We start from the raw sequence: 21,350 nt of genomic DNA on the forward strand, positions 1-21,350 counted from the left end.
GACTTTTGAAACAATCATAAATAATCAGGTTTGAATTACGTGGTTGATCCTATATATATGCGTATAAAATTTACTGACATTTGAATTCTGTTTGCGCGGTTACAGGAATGCGACAAGTGCATTTCCCGTTTCATATCATGTTGAACGTGTAGCTATAAAATGTTTTTTTCTTGTCTTTTTTTTTCTGGCGTATAATTCGCATGGTTAATCATTTCCTGCACTTGACGATTATGGCTAGTTTCGATTGTTTAATATTTAATATGCATATATTCCAAGATATATAAATTATTTCACAATGTATTATAGAAAAAATATATATTAATATTTTTACAAATATTAAACAGCGTATATTTTTAAAAAGAGACAAACTGTTATAATGCCTACATTTTAAGTAAATCAGTAACGATTATTATTTGAGAAGAATAATTAATGCAACTATTTTAAATAGTTCCCTAAAATTAGAGACGCGCGAAAAATCGAATAAAATAGATCAAGATAGATCTCTTTATCTGATAATTATCTTAATTAATGCGGTTTATAAATTTCGGGATCGTATCTTACGACTTTTCTTCGCCGACCGATATTCGACGGAATTTCGTTATACAGGAAATGAGAAATTGTACGCCTGGAGGAACCGCCCATTAATCTCACGAAAAGGAAAGCGGGCGGGCACACTCTTCTCGCGTAGGAATTTCTAAGCATTTCCTCCGGAGGACTCGAAACGCGGCAACAGCCAGCCGAGGCGTGTCGCAGGAACAAGGACCCCTAACGAGGCTGCGGCCACGTGGTTCTTACGTTTTCACACGCCATAAAGCTGTCCGCACTTACGCGCCGACCGGAGATGAATAGATCCGGCTCTGATGTGAGGAACCACACATCGATCGATCTGGAATAAATAATTGAGATAATAACAGCGCGCGGAAAGTATTTCAGGGTCGGATGGCATTTACATTTCACACACATCCTCGTTTATATTAAAAATTCTTATTACTCATAGTTTTCGAATTGCACATTGGAATTGTTTTCATTCGAGCGGCTTTTACTTTTTTGATTTTTTGAAAAATAAATACGATTAATAATTAGCAAAGATATAGTGGCTTTTGGATTTTTCTCATTTGCACACGAGAGATTTGGAAAGAAAATGAAAATAAAAAAATTTTTGCAAATTTTTATTTTTATAGTAAATATTCAAATATACAATTATAATTTTAATAATGCACGGAATATAAAAAACTGCAAATCAAAAACTGTTTATATTAATCAACATACAGCGATATGTTTCGCAAAAGTTTCAATTTTCGAAACGTTTTTAAATGTTATTGAAATAAATGAGGCAGCTAAACTGATGATTGTATCAATTCTAGCGATATCGATTTAAATTGATTAGCACAACAAGATAAGAGAAACGAGAGAGAAGATGAAAAAAGAAAAAATCTCGATGTATACATATATAAACGAAAAGGGAATTTGCGTGCACCTGCTTCCCCTCTCTTAAAGAAACATAGAGAACGGCGCTCTCGTTATCCTCTTCCTGGAGAACTTTCGAAACTTTCGATCTCGCACATATCGATCTCGCAATCCCAGTGGTCGAGCTGGGAATCGTTATTCCCGACCTAATAGAGCTCTTTCCCGTACGGCAATTGGAAGATGCGATCGTTAGGCTCCACGATATCGCATTAACGTCGATGACTGACCTCCCGGTCTGACCCTGAAAGAGAAAGAGAGAGAGAGAGAACTTCCTTGAAGAGAGGAACGAGACCCCCAAGACTCTTGTGCCGCGCTGCGAAAGAGAATAAAGGGGGGACGTCGCGGGAAATCGGGACATTGTCGCGCAAGATGTCCCTTTTCCCTCCCATCCTTTCCGTCCTCCGGGATACGGGAAGTTTGCGGAAACAATAGGAGAGGAATGGTGAATGAGAGGCGCGCCGACAGAGCTGAAAGACGACGCGGCCATTCAAGAGTGCCCCGGAGCGAGCGGGACCGATGCGCGGAGAGAGGCCGCAATCACGGTAGCCGGAAGGGTGCAGATAGACGGGATGGGAAGAACGCGGTTTGCCGCTCACCCCTTTACCCCCTCCCCTCCTTCTTTCCCATGAACGAGACAGGGACGGAGAAATAATTACAGAGACGTCTCGTCGATAAATCAAGCCCGGTGTTCTCTCTTCATCTCCTTCTCTCTTTCTTTCTCTCCCCCCTCCTCTCGTTTCCTCTCTCTTTCTCTCTTTCTACGTGCTAGTCTCCCCCCAGCCCTCTAAGCATCTCCGTCGATGCTGTCCTTTTTTATTATCTCTCTCTCTCTCTCTCTCTCTCTCTCTCATTTTGTCTGTCCTTGTCTTTCTTCCCGGCTTTCCACCGTTAAGCCACGTTTCTTGCTTCGTAGAGCAGAGAGTAGTGTCTTTATTACGCTCGGTGTTTGGCCGCATTCTACAGGCCGACTCACAAACTCACGAGCTTGCTGTCATCGCAACAGTTACGTCACGAAAGTTGTTACGTGAGTGACAGAATCTATTAAAATGATCGAAATATTTGTCGTACATTAAACAGTAAAAACTATATATCATTAGCTTTGCACATAATTTCTCATATTACTGAACGAGTAAAACTGAAAACATATTTATGCAGTTTCGAAGTAATTTTTAATATTAAAATTATTATTAATGATTTTGATAGAATTTCTCTATTTTTTAGAAAAGTATGTACTTTTAGAGCGTATGTGATTCTCCTTTAGAGAAACTTGAAACTGTTGTTATCTATAATAGAATTTGATAGAAGAACAGACCACAAACCTTTGACATCAATTCATTATTTAACAATTTTTATCTAAAACTGTATGACAACGCGAATTGCAAACTGAAGAAACAAATTCCGCTAAATGTAAACATGATTTTAAGAAAAATAAATATCATGAGTAAAAAGATATCATTATTATTTGGAAAAATGTAATTGTTCACGGACAAACGGACAATTTGCAGAATTTTCAGACCGTAAATAATTCAAACTTGAAAGAAATTAAGCCGGAGATCCGTTTTCTTTCCAGTACCCTTATTACCTCCTTTATGGAGAACGAAGGGTATTCAAGAGCTCTTCCGCCGGATGTAAACAAGATAAAAGAAAATCTCTAAATTTCGTAATCGGTACTTATCTTCTTCTTCAGATTCTTTACTGCTATTATTTTGTGAGATATCGAGTATTTATACCATAGTATAAAATTATATTTATATTCAACTTTTGCTATTATTTTATTATTAGTTATTATTATATTAATTTGATATAATTTTGCATCTCGATTTTTGTAAATAACTTTTACTCTTCTTTTTTTCTTTAATTTTAAATCAATTGTAACGTATTTTAGGATCTTTAATTCAATCAGTGTTATATATATTTAATTGTTCTCTTAAACAACAAATAACTAAAATAACTTTGTTGCATATCCTGCAAAATTGTAATATAATCACATAATATATCTTTTTTTTTTTTTAACAAATCAAATAATAAATTGCAATTAATTTCCTTTGTCATTTAAAATAATGAAATTTTATATTCCTCACGTTATTAAAAAATAATTCATTTTTGTCTCCCTTTTATATATTCTGAAATTTTTCTACATATATCTTTCCAATCGCGGTTCCGAATCAATCGATTTCCAATCATCTTGAAAAGTGAAAAAAGTGTACCGCTGTGTAATTAGGATACTTCTATCATCGCAACTTCACGTCCGCGTTCCGCAAGATGATTTCCGCAAAATCACCGTTTGAGAACCACTTTGGCGCGGCGAGCAATACGGGTGGTCCACGGCGACCGCGTCGTGGCGGAACGAGCAAATACGCCGTCGGCATTTTTGACGGTGAAATCTGACTAGGTGGGATACCAGGGTACCCCGCGCGCGCAACGGCCATCATCCTCGTGTGCCCCTCGTCCATTACTACTGCTCATATATATACGGTGTATAACTCCTTTAAATCGCGCAGCGTGCGCGTCTCGACGTTCCCCGTAAAAATGACGACTCTCCGCGGCTTCTTGTGTCTCCGGCTTCTTTAAATCGCTTATAAAAAGAAAGAAAAAAAAAAAGACGCGAGAAGAGAAGAGATCCCCGTCCTGGATGAGAGATGCTCGTACGTGCGCGCGAGTACTTTCGAGGGAAAAATAACGTCTCTCTCGCGAGACGTCGACCTTTTTTTAAAACCACTCGAATATTTTTCGAGAGTCTTTTTTTTTTATTTATTTTGAAAGAAGAGCAGCTGTGATACCGTCGAACACGAGAGCACTCCAATGTATTTTTTCCTAAAGTTAAAGCTGTTTCCCTCCTGTTATTCCGGAAGTTTTCTCTTCAGAGGATCGTCAGAACCAAAGAATCGTATAAATTTCTTTCCGTTTCTCACATTATACTTCGAAATGGATTAGTTTCACGTGCTATTATTTACTCGTATTTTATATTGCTTATTGGCATTTTAAATATATGGAACCGACCTGTAATCACGTATATATAAGGACATAAGGAAAACAATGAGCACCGGATAGAGGGGATGATCTATGGCAGTCAGATTGCGCGAATCGTCTTCTTCCGCCGTACTTTGGACCACTATTTTCACGACCGTTTCTGGGAATGTTTTATTAGTAGACTGCCAGGAATTTTTGCGTCGGTACAAAGACGGGCGGAGATACGTTACGACACCGCTTCGGCCGATGTTTCTCTTCGGAGAATTGCGCTGGCCGCAAACATCGTCCGCTGGAAGACTTATTATAAAGTCGTTCGACTGAAGGGGCACGTAAATTTTGCACTTTTCTCCCTTTTTAATCTTCTCGTTAAAAGCCCTTCTCGTAAAAGCTACATTTTGAACACATATATCGCTGATTTTGTTCTTCATCATCGGGAAGAACCTACAAGGACGACTCTGTTAGTTCCAAGAAAAAAAAACATCCGTCAAATAACAGCTGTTAATCGAATAACTTAAATAAAGGATGAAAGAAAATGCATCATATTATGACAGAGAAACAATTAATATAAATCACCGCTCGATATAAACTATGTTCCCTTGTCGATGTGTATAATATCCATTAATTTTTCCAGGCGATTGCAAAATTGCAACCCTTGAATCATTCGCTCGCTTTGCTTGCAGAAGGTGGAAGACTAGAAAAGGAGCTGATCTACGCCTCGGAAGCGCTCGGCGAGGCTGCCCCTTCGACGCACCAACTCGTCATCCAGACGCCGAAGCACTCCGGAGTGAATATCCTGCATCCGACTGCGCTCGACGAACATTTGGCCGTCCTGAAGGCTGCGACGCAAGTTACGGTGCACCTGTTCGACATGTGAGTCCTCTTTTCCGTGCAAAAAAAGAGCTTGATTCGAGAACCAAATTAATTCGGGAGAGAGATATATATATTAGGCTATTTGGCGGTATAATTAATTTCCACACGAAAGGGATTGCGATGTTTGCGCAAAATAGTGACACCATTATCAGTAGTACATATTGGAAAAAAAGAGAAAAAATTCTACGTGAGAGAAATCAAGTCAAAAATATATTTATTAGAATAATAATGAGAATAATATTTTCTAACGCGATATTATCGACTCTGTAATTTTCATATATGATTTTCTCTCGAAGACTCGTATAAACAAAAATTTTGTTTTACATATTCGACGTATTTTTTCATATACAAGATTGTCAATCTCCCGGTTGTGTACCGCCAATCTATCCGAGTATATTGCTCTCTGCGGTTCATCACCCGCTTCGAGCATCAGTATAATTTATCAATTATTAATATTCATTTAGTATCAGTTATTTATTAATATTCATTTTTGATGCATAAATTGTTTCACAAATGTATTATACATTGATAAAGTTTTAAATTTAAATTCTTCGCAATCTTATTTTTATCCGAATCTGATGTGAAGTCACGCTAATGTGTGTGTCATTTTGCAGCACGTGGAGGCTGAAGGACTTGTGTTACGCGCCGAGCATACCCAACTTCGACCTGCACTACATCGATCAGGTAATTCAAACGAGCGTGTATATACGACGCACATACGCAACCGCAGACGCGCGCACGTATAGCATGAATGGCGCGCGCGAACGCGTGTTTACGCACCGTCTCCCGGGATCCCATTAGACCCCTAGCGAAGGTATCAGCGCGCGCACGTGACACGTACGTGACGTGTGTTAATAAAGTATCGATATAGCTGTTGCTAAGAAATAGTGATATTCAAACCTTCGAGTACAATTGATAATTGTATTATGATTACTAATTGTATTAGTTTGAACTTTGATTAATTGTAATGCAAATTGTTATCTCTTAATAGAATTTATATCAATCGAGAGCTCAATTAATACAATATATTATACGTTAATACAAATAAAAATTAACGCGATCTTGTAACATTTTTTTTAAAGAAAAATATTGATTAAAAAATTATTAAAAATTTGTGACGTCTCTCTATATTCAGTGGTCGTCGAAGTAAAATATGTGCTCGTTTTCACATTGCTTCACACGCGACTAACGAGTAAAACGCGTTAAAAAGAATCGCGGTGAAGGTATTTTGAGAGGAAAAACTTGAATCTGGAGATTTCATCACGAGAACGCACCAATGTCTCGCTTCCGGGACATTATAAACGTGTTTCGCGCGAGAGAAATGTTTTCTTATGGACTGCCAAAATTCTCATTTACGACCGAGAAAGAGAAATCTTCCTCTCAACATGACATACGATATGTATAATTTTAGTTTTTACTTCTAGTTAGAAAAGTAAAGATTTAATTCTAGGAAATCTTGCGAAATTTTTGCTGCAGGACACCGCAATATAATCAGTCTGAGATTCAAAGAAGCATTTAAAAGTTTGTTTTTCTTTTAACAATAACACACACAAAAAATATAAGCGGGCGCGAGGGGATGATTTTTCTCCGTATAGAGCGATAAACAAAAAAAAAAATCTGATCCTACTAATATCCGACTCCGACATTAACGGTCGTCGCACGGTTTTTCTGGGTACTAGGCCATTACGAGGGCCCACCTCTGGGTTCCTGGAAACTCGAATAGGGCGGTCCGCGTTCTTTCGTAACCCTCGCGCGTCTTACATCCGACGGCGCGGGATAGGATCATCTTAGATTACACCTTGTATCTAAGCGCTGTTTAAACAGCTCGGCGCGCTCGCATTTCCTGAATGACGCTTGAGAAGCAATCTCGCCAAACTCGTAATTTGCATTCATCAAGAACGGGACTCCCTTGCGCTCGCATTAATTCATCCGACGACTCGATTACCTTTTACCTTTCCGAGTGTTTTTTCGCGAAGCAATATCAACTGAATTGGATTGAATCGCAAATTTATCCCATGTATTCCTAAAATATGTCAATCGTATTTTATGCACGACACTATTTTCTATCGCTTTTTGCTATCGTCTATGCTATAATTAAAATTAGTTATAATTAATAATTAGATAGTGTTATTGCTAATAACAAAAGCAATAATATATAATAATAATTTTAAATATCACTTTCATTTAAATAAATTTTGAAACTGAAATAAAAAAGCTTCTAAAAAGCTTTTAAATTTAAATAAAAATTAAACTAGAAAATTTTTTATGAGCATAACTGTTATTTAAATTAAATTTAAAGCTCGGTAATCAAATCTAGATATCAAATCATATATAAAGATATAGAATTCGTTCGATGAAAAGATTTATATACTATACGCTTGTGTACTCCCTCGCGTTTATCTGTCTCTATCTCACTCTCTCGATACAAATCCGCTTATGGATATGCAACTACGCGTGGACATGCAAGCGCCGTATCGGTTGTATACGCGTGGGGCAAGGTTGCGAAGGGCACAGGACAAGGGAAGGAGCAATTAGCGTTGAATAATGGCGCCGGCGTCCCGCTGAGGTATCGTGTCAGGTGCGGTTCGAGTCATTCCACACGAAAACGATCGCCAACTTCTCGGAACAGAGAAAGTGAGCTTCTCTCCCCTGGATCAAGTCAATCAACTTGAAATGCACGAAGTTCAAGAAAGCTATAATTAGACATTTAAAATAAATAAATATATATATTAATAATGGTATTAAAATGGTATTAAAATTCCAATTATAATAACGATATTATAAAGTATATGTTTGTCTCTCTACTTGAAAGAGAGAGGGAGAGAGAGAAAATGGTTGATGTGTTTTTCATTTTTTATTTGCAGATCTTTGACAGTATTATACCTTGCGCCATTATGACACCCCTTGATTGTTTCTGGGAAGGTAGCAAACTCTTGGGTCCAGAATATCCTGTTCATATACCGTAAGTATATATTGCAAATAAATTTTTCCATAATTTATTTTTATAATAAATGACATAAAAGTGATATTTAGAGGATCAAATCTTATTCGCGATCAAATCTTATTTATTTCTTAAATTTCTTCCTCGGCATTGATATCAATTACGTTAGACGCATAAATCTTAGTCTCAGGCACACACATATGGTTAATGACCGACGAAATTATTTAGATCTCTCTTTCGGTTAAGCAGCGAGAACAACAAACCCGTCCAATGGACGAACCTTAATCCCTCAAGGATATTGGACGAGATGAAGAAGTTGCAGTTCGTGTTCCCCTTTAAAACGCTCGAGGACTGCATGAAGAGAGCCGGAATAACGAACGGCTATCAGAGCAAGCCTTGCTTGAATCCGGCGGATCCGGAATGCCCGGAAACCGCGCCTAACAAAAAATCCCAACAGGTAAGACTCGTCGACGTATTTGCTCAATCGCTAGAATCGCTCAATGATCCGTTGAACGATCTCTAAAAGTACGTAAAAAAATGTCTCGAAGAGAATTTACGATGTTGTATAGCGCGAAAAGTATACGAGAGATGTACCGATCGTAAAAATACACATAGTTTGATAATGGGACGAGATTTGGGACATAAAAAGATTCATACTTTTAGCGAAAATTGTGAGCTGTTCGACAAATAGGCGCTCGTATGCTCGATGTTAAAAAATGTTTAAAAAAAAAGAACGCTGTAACAAGATAATATAAAGACTATCAACCGGCGGCATTCGTGCGTGCGATTCGCGTTGAGAATAATGAGTGAACGTTTGATATTCTGAAGCGGATACAACGGCCGCGAATTGATAGTCGCTTTGATGTCCAACCAGCGATTCCGCGGACGTCGTCTACGATGAATATTTAACCGCACGTTTCTCTACGATCGAAATTTCCTTTGGCGATATCATGTATTCGCTTCGTTTGCTCGCAAAAATTCTTAGTTCGAAGTGTCGCTGCCCTCATGATTTTAATGACTATAGTTTGCTCTAAATCATCGTCCTTATTATAGTTTCCGTTAATTCTCTGGTAATCTATCATGGATCTGTTTAATTTTCAACATGAATATTCATCGCTTTAAAAAATAATAGTAAAATGATTAAATCGAGATCCAGTTGTCTGTAATTTTCTTCGGAGAAAGAATATAAATTTGTGATCTTTAATAATAAAAAAAACCGCATTTCTCAATTTAACGAATGTCATCTATGACGATCGGCCTCAACGGTGATTTTCGGACGTTCGTTAAACGCGAGACAGTAAGATGAGGAAGGGAGAGGCTCGGTTTAAATGAAAAAACGATTCCTCGCGCGAAACGGCCGATGAATATGCGAGTCGCGTGGGTCGCGGCGTAGGGGGGCACACGACGGCCCCCCCGTTCATTAAAATAATAAAATCGAGTGACGTGCGTCATTATTGCGCTACGCCGGTGGTCGCGAACTACGCCCGGCCCAGCAGGTCCCACATACACACACGCATACACACACGTGCATCGCATTACGCGGCCGTCATTTCGGTGTCATTAACATACGCACCGGCCGGCATGCTCTGACACGTGCACAACGTGAATCGCAAGCGCGCGCGTACGTGTGCACGCGTGTGCGTACATCGCAAAGTTACGTGTCTCATCCTCTTTCCTTCCCTTTCTCCGTCTTTCTCAGACACACATCTATTTCTATTTTCATAACGGATGCATGCGCGCTCTCGTACTTAAAGTAATTGCACTTAATGGCACCACGCGGTACGCATCGCGCGGCATGCATACGCTTCGGAATATTTCGAGTGTAGCTGCAGGCGGGGCACGTTGATCGGGTGTTTAAGTCAAGAACCGGCATCGGCGTATTCCGCCGCCTATACACGGGGTGTCTCGAAGACGCTTTGGAATCGATGTATAACGCTGCGTTTCCTCTTGCTAATTTAACGGAATTGACGCGGATCAATTTATGATTAACGTTGTTGATTAAAATGGAAATAATAGATCAATTTTCGTGTTTGTCGATAATTTTAAATAAAAATGAACTTTCTCGACACAATCGAACGATATCGAACGATGAAAAATTTAAGAAACACGGATAGAGATGCTGGAAATGGAGATACAAACGCATTCGTGCGTACGTTTCTCTCTCAAACACGCCAGAAGACACGCCGGAAGGTGTCACGAGCACGAGTAAAAAGCACGAAAAGCGTGCCGATGACTCGACTACATTCTACACGCTTCTTCTTCTGGAATTACGTAACAGCGGCCAGGTGTGAGGTAGCCGATTCGAATCGCAATGTGGGGACGATCGCGAGGCTTTATTTGGTATATATGTCTTTGCTATGTATATAGCATACCTCTCGTTTATATACTTCTGATGCAATGGCGCTCGACCGCGGTCCTCTAATTCGATTAGGACGATTCTTTCTCATCGTATTAGCTTGTACCGATTACATTCAATTAATATATAGATATGCTCTTATACATAGAGTGGTAAGATAAGAATCATAAATCTTTTGTTTTTCTTAGCCTTCCATTTGTCGCGAATTGTCAATTCTTAGACATTTCTTCTATCTTAGACATTTTCGTAATTAAATTTTAAATTGAAATTTTACAAAAGTAAAATCTATAAAAAAGATTGAAGAATATGATGTTATCTATTTCTCTCAAGTTTGGTTTTCTTTTTTCTTGAGAAAAACCTTTTATTTTCAATCGCTTATCAACTCAAAGCCTATAAATTATTGGCTGCGGCTCTTGCGGTTAAAGGCTGCGGCCATGAAATTTTCGTAAAGAGAGAAGATCGATCAAAAGATCGATAGTCGATTCGAGAAAAGTGAGAAAAACGTCATTTGTATTTCTACACAATCGGGGAAGGAAAACCTTTGCTCAAGATGTCCAGATACAGCAAAAGAATTTCGTTGTTGAGACTCTATTCTTTGTTGCGTTGCTCAGGACGTTCATCTGTTCTTGCATGGTATAAAGGACAAGCTGCCCGAAGCGGCTAGATCGCCCAAAGTTGCGGTATGCCCTTTTATAGGACTCTATAAAATTTCTCGCTGTGGGGTCCACGGCACCCCGACTACCCTATAGGAAAGAACGTCGCTCGAATCGTCCCCTGTCCCCCTGTCCCTGTAATAATTTTTTACCGGAGGAATTCCTAGCGTGACTTGACACGATTCTGCCTTCGCGGTCACGCTCGAGAGATTCATAGATGAAAAACAAAATGTTGCAGAAGGGCTCTCAAGGTGACAGATAGAAGAAGAAACGCGCTTTAATTTAAGCGCGAGGCTTAAAATTTAAATTACGCATGAAAGATCGAAATTTTATTTTTAAAAAATCTTATATATTGTTTTTTTTTTAATATTAATTATTATATTGCCGCGTATTTTTCAAAAATATGGATTAATAATTGAAAAATGCACCTTTCTCGTACGTTTGAGCGTCATAAATTAATTATCACACGTATCAGAAAATAAATATTTTATTTTTAATTTGTTTTTGTTTCCGAAAAATTATATTTTGAGTCCGATTTCTCTTTTTATGTCAAAATATTTAATTCCGCTCAAGGCGGCTTTTTTCGTTTTATCTCCGTTCTATGTAAATGTATGCTTTCTGCAACAGGTACCTGATGTAGCAGTCGAATTGACAGGCGGTTGCTACGGATTCGCGGCCAAGTACATGCATTGGCCGGAAGAACTCCTAATCGGCGGTGCCAAGCACAACAAGACAGGCCATTTGACTCGTGCGGCCGCATTGCAGACCGTAGTGCAGCTTATGGGCGAACGGGAACTGTACGACTTTCTGGCGAACACCTACAAAGTCCATCATATCGATTGGTCACAGGAAAAGGCAGCCCAGGTGCTGGAGACTTGGCAGAGAGCGTTTAGCAACGAGGTGAAGAAGCAAGTGGAGATGAACGTGTCGATGCCGTACAACCTGAACGCCTTCAGTACGACCACTTTGAATGACATCCTCAGGAAATACAGCGTGGTGTCCGTCATGAAGATCGCGATCGGTGGCGCGCTTATGGTTAGAAATCAAACTCTGTAATTGATTAATCATATAATTATTATACTATTATTACGCTTGTGATATATCATGAAGCTTAAAACACTCATTTTATTTAACTATTTCGTATTATTTAACTCATTTTATTTATTTATATTTAACGTACACATATACTAATTCCATATTTTATTTTTCTAGTTGTTATATGCCGGGATAGCCCTCCTCCGTTGGAAAGATCCGGTGCGCTCGCAATCCGGAGTAGGAATAGCCGGCGTGATGCTGATTTGCGCTACTGTAGCCGCCGGATTGGGCTTCTGCGCGCTTCTGGGTATTCCGTTTAATGCCACTACGACGCAGATAGTGCCGTTTCTCGCACTCGGTCTGGGCGTACACGACATGTTCCTACTGACGCACACGTACGCCGAGCTGTCGGTGAACGAGGTGCCCAGCGGCGAGCAAACGGGAGTCGTTCTCAAACGAACCGGTCTGTCGGTGCTGCTGACGGGTCTCACCAATGTTTCCGCCTTCTTCGCCGCGGCGATAATCCCGATCCCGGCTCTCAGAACGTTCTGTCTGCAAACTGGTATCTTGCTGCTATTCAATCTGGCCGCTATGCTGCTGATCTTCCCTGCAATGGTCAGCCTGGACCTGCGACGTAGACGCTCAGGCAGGAAAGATATTCTCTGTTGTTGTTTGCCGGCATTGCCCAATCTCAAGAAGAACAAATACTCGATGAAGAATAACGGCACGGTCAAGCAAATGGTCACTAGGGCAATCCCGCCTGAAAGACGAGAGACTTGTACTCAGATCCTAACATCGCACAACACGCAGAACGAATCCTGGGTATGAAATGACGTACATGTATGCATATATTATGTGTGTATACTGAATCTTATTCTATATAAAGCGAAAGGTTGCGAAGCTAAATGTATTTTAACATAAAAATTGGAGGAATTATATTAGCAAACGTACCACCTGGTAATACAACAAAGTGAAAAGAACTCGCTTTTACGAGTAAAATAAAGCAATAAAAAATGATAATGTTATTTTTTTACGCATTCAAAAATTAAATTATGGAGCTATGCTTATAAATATCCCTTCATTATTGCAGATAGGTGGACATATTGACGTGGAACTGGAAAAGCAGTGCACTGAGGAAGATGCTCTGACCGGCTGTTCTCAGGATGACTGCCTGAGTTTCTCCTTGACAAAGCTCGCGGCCCGGCATTATGCTCCCTTCATCAGCCGACCCTCCACCAAAGTCTTTGGCATGATGATTTTAGTCATCGTGCTGGCTGGCAGCGTATGGGAGGCGATGCGCGTACGCGATGGCTTGGATTTGACCGACCTGGTGCCGCAGAACTCGAACGAGCATGCATTTTTGGCCGCCCAGGCGAAGCACTTTGGCTTTTATAATATGTACGCGATCACCGGGCGAGACTTTGAATACCCAAACAATCAACGATTATTGTACGAATATCACGATGCCTTTGTACGGATCAAAAACGTCATCAAAAACGACAACGGCGGACTGTCCGAATTCTGGCTTGGTCTGTTCCGTGATTGGCTGAAGAATCTACAAGCAGCATTTGACAAGGATTATAACAATGGTTGTATCACCCAGGAGAGATGGTACAAGAATGCGAGCGACGAAGCAATTCTGGCATATAAACTGCTTGTTCAGACTGGCTATGTGGACAATCCGATCGATAAGACGTTGATCACTCAAGTGCGATTGGTCGATTCGGAAGGTATTATCAATCCGCGTGCCTTCTACAACTATCTGAGTGCCTGGGCATCTAACGACGCGCTTGCCTATGGTGCCTCGCAGGCGAATCTGCGACCCGAACCGCGTCAGTGGATCTATACCAACGACCATGAGCTGAAAATCCCAAAGAGCATGCCGCTCACTTATGCGCAGATGCCATTCAATCTTCATAAGCTCACCGATACGCAGCAGATCACAGAATTGATCGGTAGCATTCGGAAACTATGCAAAAGATTCGAGGAGCGCGGCCTGCCGAATTTCCCATCCGGCATACCGTTTCTCTTCTGGGAACAATACATGGATCTGAGGAGCTGCTTGGGAATCGCTCTTCTGGCCGCTTTGAGCGCAAGCATCATCATCGTTGGGGTGCTGTTGTTGAATATGTGGGCCACCCTGCTGGTCGGCATTTCCTTAGGTGCCGTCGTTCTGCAATTATTAGGCATCATGGGTCTATTTGACATCAAACTGAGTGCTGTACCTGCCGTACTGCTGGTAATCAGCGTCGGCATAGCTGTTCACTTTACGGTGCACATTTGCCTGGTAAGTGCAATTTAAAATAAATTTCTTCGTTTAGTGTTATTTTTTAAGCTTAACTTTATGCTCCTCTTTCTAATTCCTCATTTCGATCATATTGAATTATGACATCAAAAGCGAGAAATCACATGTTTTTTTTTCAAAATTCGAAAATATAACTCAACGCATTTAGACATCTTTGCGATCGTTATTTCAACGATCACATTAGTTAATATGCGCTAATAGCTTTATATTTTATTGACCGCTTCTGCTAATATCACATGAATATTTTTCAGAGTTTCATCACTAGTGTGGGAAGCAGAGATCGCAGAATGCGCTTAGCTCTGGAGCATATGTGTGCTCCGATCGTCCATGGCGCGCTCACCATGCTGCTTGCAGTGGCGATGCTTGCCTTCTCCGAATTTGACTTTATAGTCAAATATTTCTTCTTCATACCATTATGCGTAATCGGCGTCGGCCTCGTAAATGGTATTTTCTTCTTCCCGATTCTGCTGTCTCTAATTGGCCCATCAGCGGAAGTGATCCCGAACGATTATCCGGATCGTATATCTACGCCGACACCGCCGGCATCACCAATTGTGAGAAGATCTAAGCCTCCCGCACCGCCAAGGAGGTCTCATAAAATCGAGAACGCTAGGTTGCATGCCGAGCCGTCACTCACAACCATCACAGAGGAACCTAACTCGTGGCACAGCACACAGGAGTCTTGCATCATTGTCCAACCGGAACTCAAGGTGGAAACCACATCCACGTGCGGCAACCAGGTACGTCAAAAAATTGTTCTAATAATAGACTTGCGATAAATCAATCAGCATGGAGGCGTATCTCACCTAATAAAGTGTAATATCGCGCATCCTCTCCGAGCATGACTAACGAGCGTGTTCTCCTGTCACTTTGACTAACAGAACTGTAGCGGATCGGACACGAGCGGGTCTAGTCGAACGTCACCGATTCCGTCCACTCCACACATTACCACCAAGGTCACCGCAACGGCGAACATCAAAGTCGAGGTTCATACACCGTTAACCAGTGAGTATAAATAATTTAAAAAATTCTCTAATGTTTAAAAATGCCGCTTGAGGTTTTACCCGAGATTTAAACTAACTTGAAATGCTTTTTTTTACTAACACAATTGTGATCGAGTACTACTGGAATTCGCTTTTGAATAAGCTCGATCTGATTTCTTTTTCATGAGATCGATAATTCTAACTTTTCAGAAAAGTTTTATTTTGAAAATTAGAATAAATTCGCGCATTGCTAAAATATATAACATTGCAAAACTCTAAAAGAGAATTCATAAAACTATGTAATGTATATTTTTTTCTGATTTTTTATATAAATACCGCTCTACTTTCTCATAATAAGTCTTTACGTATTAATCCTCATTTTTTCGTTATTATAATAATAGTTTTGCAAGTTATGCAATTTAATGTCATGATAAAATATGCTTACCTCTGTCAACATTATTATAGGCGGAGTGGATCGTAGTGAAAAATGCCGGCACACTAGCACCGGTAGTCGAAGGAGCTCGCGCTGCAGTGCGAACGTTAATGCTGGGGAGTCTTCCGGCTCCAGTTCTGAGCCGGATTCAGACTTTAACCCAAAACATTGATAACAAGAACCGAGGGGACCAGCAGCTGCTGCTCAAGTACCACGCAAAGCGGGAAAACACAGAAGGCTGACTAGTATAGATTAATAAATTTTTCATCTTCTCTTCCTCTTTCCTTTCTCCTATCTCGGCCCTTTATCCGTTTCTTTTTCTTTCTTTCTTTCTCTCTCTCTCTCTTTCTCAAATGAGTAATACAACAGCATAGTTGTTTTACTCAAATATTAGAAACGAAAGTATTACAACGCACACACAATTGTATTTTTACAATGTATGTAAGTACTTTTTGCAAAAAAACATTAATATCGCATGTTTAATACTTTTTATACCGAATTTTAAAGTGACAGACACCTATAGGAAATATAAGAAACAAAATTGTATTTATACAATTATATACAATATAATATAATACAATTACAATATAATAGAATTTAATTAGAGTTTTTAAGATCAGGATCCATATTTATATTTTATACACATATTATAAATATACAAATTGCGCTCTCTATAACGGTTTTTTAAGCAAATTACTAAAGTTTTTAATCATGAGAAAAACCATAGACATAGACATATACACACACACACAAACATATATATATATACAATATAAATCGGGTATTGATGATATAACCTGAAGAATAGAGCAGGAAAAATTAGAAAAAATTCCATCTCTTTTTCTGACGAAAGATTGCACAGGCATAAATGAAAAAAAAAAAAATACTTTTTTGATTCTTCAGCTATCTCTCATTTTCTCTCCTTTTTATCTCTTCCTCCAGCAAAGTTGAATGTAGAACTTCTGCTCGGTCTATATGTACTATGTCTATGTATCTATGCGCAAAATTAATTTTTAAGCAAAATGAAATGAAATGGCATGTTATTTGAATATTTCAACAGCGTATTAAATATGTGATAGTATTATCAATGACAATAATGCGCGCGTACAACTTTAATAAGTAAATTTACTAGACTATTTTAGTTAAATTTATTTAATTAATGACTTGCGCACTGCGAGACAAGAGAATGGTTTGGATCATATACTATCAACAAAGACATAAAGACATTGAATGATTTATTTTTTATAGATAGTATATGATAGTATCTATTTTGTCTCTATTTAGTAAATGAAAGGCACCAATGTGTGGTAATATTTACAAAATATATACTTAACTGGGAGAGAGCACTTATTTAGTTGTATATACCTGTGTTATTACAGGTATCTTTAATTAGAAAAATTAAAGATTTACCGCCGCTAGGATATGCGATGTTCTTCAAATGTAATTGCGAAATATTTTTAGAAGAGAAATGCCTTTTTTATGGGTGCGACGGAACTTTCCGATATTATTATTTATTTTTTCGATGTTAATGAGAAATACATACATATATACATATATACATACATATTTATATATGTATGTATGTATGTATGAGGATGTGTATGTATGTGTATGTATATGTATACGTAATGCGCAATGTGTATGTGACTACGAGCGATATACCGAATCTCTGTGTGTGAGACCTATTTATTATTTATTTTTATAATAATAATATTCCTCGGTGTTTTTCGCACGCGGATATGCGTGTGCGAAGCGGTGCTTGTACGATTTCGCGCACGAATCTGATGTTGACTTGTAAAAATACTTTTATTTATGTCTTATATAAGTGAGAATAGAACAACACACGTTGCGTACGCGGCGTACAATGACGGTACTTAATTTAATAGAGTATCCTATTCCTATTCTGATTCATACCTCTGATGTGTTGTGTATAAATCTGTGTAATATATATATATATATATATATATATATATATATATATATATATATATATATATATATATATATATATATATATATATATATATATATATATATATATATATATATATATATATATATATATATATATATATATATATATATATATATATATATATATATATATATATATATATATATATATATATATATATTACACAGATTTATACACAACACATCAGAGGTATGAATCAGAATAGGAATAGGATACTCTATTAAATTAAGTACCGTCATTGTACGCCGCGTACGCAACGTGTGTTGTTCTATTCTCACTTATATAAGACATAAATAAAAGTATTTTTACAAGTCAACATCAGATTCGTGCGCGAAATCGTACAAGCACCGCTTCGCACACGCATATCCGCGTGCGAAAAACACCGAGGAATATTATTATTATAAAAATAAATAATAAATAGGTCTCACACACAGAGATTCGGTATATCGCTCGTAGTCACATACACATTGCGCATTACGTATACATATACATACACATACATACACATCCTCATACATACATACATACATATATAAATATGTATGTATATATGTATATATGTATGTATTTCTCATTAACATCGAAAAAATAAATAATAATATCGGAAAGTTCCGTCGCACCCATAAAAAAGGCATTTCTCTTCTAAAAATATTTCGCAATTACATTTGAAGAACATCGCATATCCTAGCGGCGGTAAATCTTTAATTTTTCTAATTAAAGATACCTGTAATAACACAGGTATATACAACTAAATAAGTGCTCTCTCCCAGTTAAGTATATATTTTGTAAATATTACCACACATTGGTGCCTTTCATTTACTAAATAGAGACAAAATAGATACTATCATATACTATCTATAAAAAATAAATCATTCAATGTCTTTATGTCTTTGTTGATAGTATATGATCCAAACCATTCTCTTGTCTCGCAGTGCGCAAGTCATTAATTAAATAAATTTAACTAAAATAGTCTAGTAAATTTACTTATTAAAGTTGTACGCGCGCATTATTGTCATTGATAATACTATCACATATTTAATACGCTGTTGAAATATTCAAATAACATGCCATTTCATTTCATTTTGCTTAAAAATTAATTTTGCGCATAGATACATAGACATAGTACATATAGACCGAGCAGAAGTTCTACATTCAACTTTGCTGGAGGAAGAGATAAAAAGGAGAGAAAATGAGAGATAGCTGAAGAATCAAAAAAGTATTTTTTTTTTTTCATTTATGCCTGTGCAATCTTTCGTCAGAAAAAGAGATGGAATTTTTTCTAATTTTTCCTGCTCTATTCTTCAGGTTATATCATCAATACCCGATTTATATTGTATATATATATATGTTTGTGTGTGTGTGTATATGTCTATGTCTATGGTTTTTCTCATGATTAAAAACTTTAGTAATTTGCTTAAAAAACCGTTATAGAGAGCGCAATTTGTATATTTATAATATGTGTATAAAATATAAATATGGATCCTGATCTTAAAAACTCTAATTAAATTCTATTATATTGTAATTGTATTATATTATATTGTATATAATTGTATAAATACAATTTTGTTTCTTATATTTCCTATAGGTGTCTGTCACTTTAAAATTCGGTATAAAAAGTATTAAACATGCGATATTAATGTTTTTTTGCAAAAAGTACTTACATACATTGTAAAAATACAATTGTGTGTGCGTTGTAATACTTTCGTTTCTAATATTTGAGTAAAACAACTATGCTGTTGTATTACTCATTTGAGAAAGAGAGAGAGAGAGAAAGAAAGAAAGAAAAAGAAACGGATAAAGGGCCGAGATAGGAGAAAGGAAAGAGGAAGAGAAGATGAAAAATTTATTAATCTATACTAGTCAGCCTTCTGTGTTTTCCCGCTTTGCGTGGTACTTGAGCAGCAGCTGCTGGTCCCCTCGGTTCTTGTTATCAATGTTTTGGGTTAAAGTCTGAATCCGGCTCAGAACTGGAGCCGGAAGACTCCCCAGCATTAACGTTCGCACTGCAGCGCGAGCTCCTTCGACTACCGGTGCTAGTGTGCCGGCATTTTTCACTACGATCCACTCCGCCTATAATAATGTTGACAGAGGTAAGCATATTTTATCATGACATTAAATTGCATAACTTGCAAAACTATTATTATAATAACGAAAAAATGAGGATTAATACGTAAAGACTTATTATGAGAAAGTAGAGCGGTATTTATATAAAAAATCAGAAAAAAATATACATTACATAGTTTTATGAATTCTCTTTTAGAGTTTTGCAATGTTATATATTTTAGCAATGCGCGAATTTATTCTAATTTTCAAAATAAAACTTTTCTGAAAAGTTAGAATTATCGATCTCATGAAAAAGAAATCAGATCGAGCTTATTCAAAAGCGAATTCCAGTAGTACTCGATCACAATTGTGTTAGTAAAAAAAAGCATTTCAAGTTAGTTTAAATCTCGGGTAAAACCTCAAGCGGCATTTTTAAACATTAGAGAATTTTTTAAATTATTTATACTCACTGGTTAACGGTGTATGAACCTCGACTTTGATGTTCGCCGTTGCGGTGACCTTGGTGGTAATGTGTGGAGTGGACGGAATCGGTGACGTTCGACTAGACCCGCTCGTGTCCGATCCGCTACAGTTCTGTTAGTCAAAGTGACAGGAGAACACGCTCGTTAGTCATGCTCGGAGAGGATGCGCGATATTACACTTTATTAGGTGAGATACGCCTCCATGCTGATTGATTTATCGCAAGTCTATTATTAGAACAATTTTTTGACGTACCTGGTTGCCGCACGTGGATGTGGTTTCCACCTTGAGTTCCGGTTGGACAATGATGCAAGACTCCTGTGTGCTGTGCCACGAGTTAGGTTCCTCTGTGATGGTTGTGAGTGACGGCTCGGCATGCAACCTAGCGTTCTCGATTTTATGAGACCTCCTTGGCGGTGCGGGAGGCTTAGATCTTCTCACAATTGGTGATGCCGGCGGTGTCGGCGTAGATATACGATCCGGATAATCGTTCGGGATCACTTCCGCTGATGGGCCAATTAGAGACAGCAGAATCGGGAAGAAGAAAATACCATTTACGAGGCCGACGCCGATTACGCATAATGGTATGAAGAAGAAATATTTGACTATAAAGTCAAATTCGGAGAAGGCAAGCATCGCCACTGCAAGCAGCATGGTGAGCGCGCCATGGACGATCGGAGCACACATATGCTCCAGAGCTAAGCGCATTCTGCGATCTCTGCTTCCCACACTAGTGATGAAACTCTGAAAAATATTCATGTGATATTAGCAGAAGCGGTCAATAAAATATAAAGCTATTAGCGCATATTAACTAATGTGATCGTTGAAATAACGATCGC

At 38.2% G+C, this 21,350-nt stretch overlaps 2 protein-coding genes across 5 annotated transcripts in view; one reads left to right on the plus strand and one right to left on the minus strand.

Annotated features, from left to right (window-relative positions):
• Positions 1-16,810, plus strand: part of LOC115243445 (protein patched) — a 36,020-nt gene extending 19,210 nt beyond the window's left edge. The window contains exons 3-12 of one of the 4 annotated variants that reach the window (XM_029820462.1): positions 5,118-5,307; positions 5,922-5,991; positions 8,172-8,269; positions 8,477-8,705; positions 11,885-12,292; positions 12,470-13,114; positions 13,383-14,579; positions 14,849-15,337; positions 15,479-15,602; positions 16,046-16,810. In XM_029820462.1, the coding sequence (XP_029676322.1) occupies positions 5,118-5,307; positions 5,922-5,991; positions 8,172-8,269; positions 8,477-8,705; positions 11,885-12,292; positions 12,470-13,114; positions 13,383-14,579; positions 14,849-15,337; positions 15,479-15,602; positions 16,046-16,185 (3,590 nt within the window). In that variant the 3' untranslated portion in view covers positions 16,186-16,810. The other 3 variants (XM_029820463.1, XM_029820464.1, XM_029820465.1) reach the window with 3 other exon arrangements.
• A 2,397-nt stretch (positions 16,811-19,207) lies between these two features.
• On the minus strand, positions 19,208-21,317 carry LOC115243447 (protein patched-like). The gene is made up of 3 exons (XM_029820467.1): positions 20,767-21,317; positions 20,502-20,625; positions 19,208-20,058 (listed from the first exon to the last, which is right to left on the minus strand). The coding sequence occupies exons 1-3, from the start codon at positions 21,268-21,270 to the stop codon at positions 19,919-19,921; spliced, it is 768 nt and encodes a 255-aa protein (XP_029676327.1). The 5' UTR covers positions 21,271-21,317; the 3' UTR covers positions 19,208-19,918.
• Between the last annotated feature and the right edge of the window lie 33 nt (positions 21,318-21,350).

Source organism: Formica exsecta, unplaced genomic scaffold (assembly GCF_003651465.1).
Source record: "Formica exsecta isolate Colony F162 unplaced genomic scaffold, ASM365146v1 scaffold72, whole genome shotgun sequence".
Classification (NCBI taxonomy): domain Eukaryota; kingdom Metazoa; phylum Arthropoda; class Insecta; order Hymenoptera; family Formicidae; genus Formica; species Formica exsecta.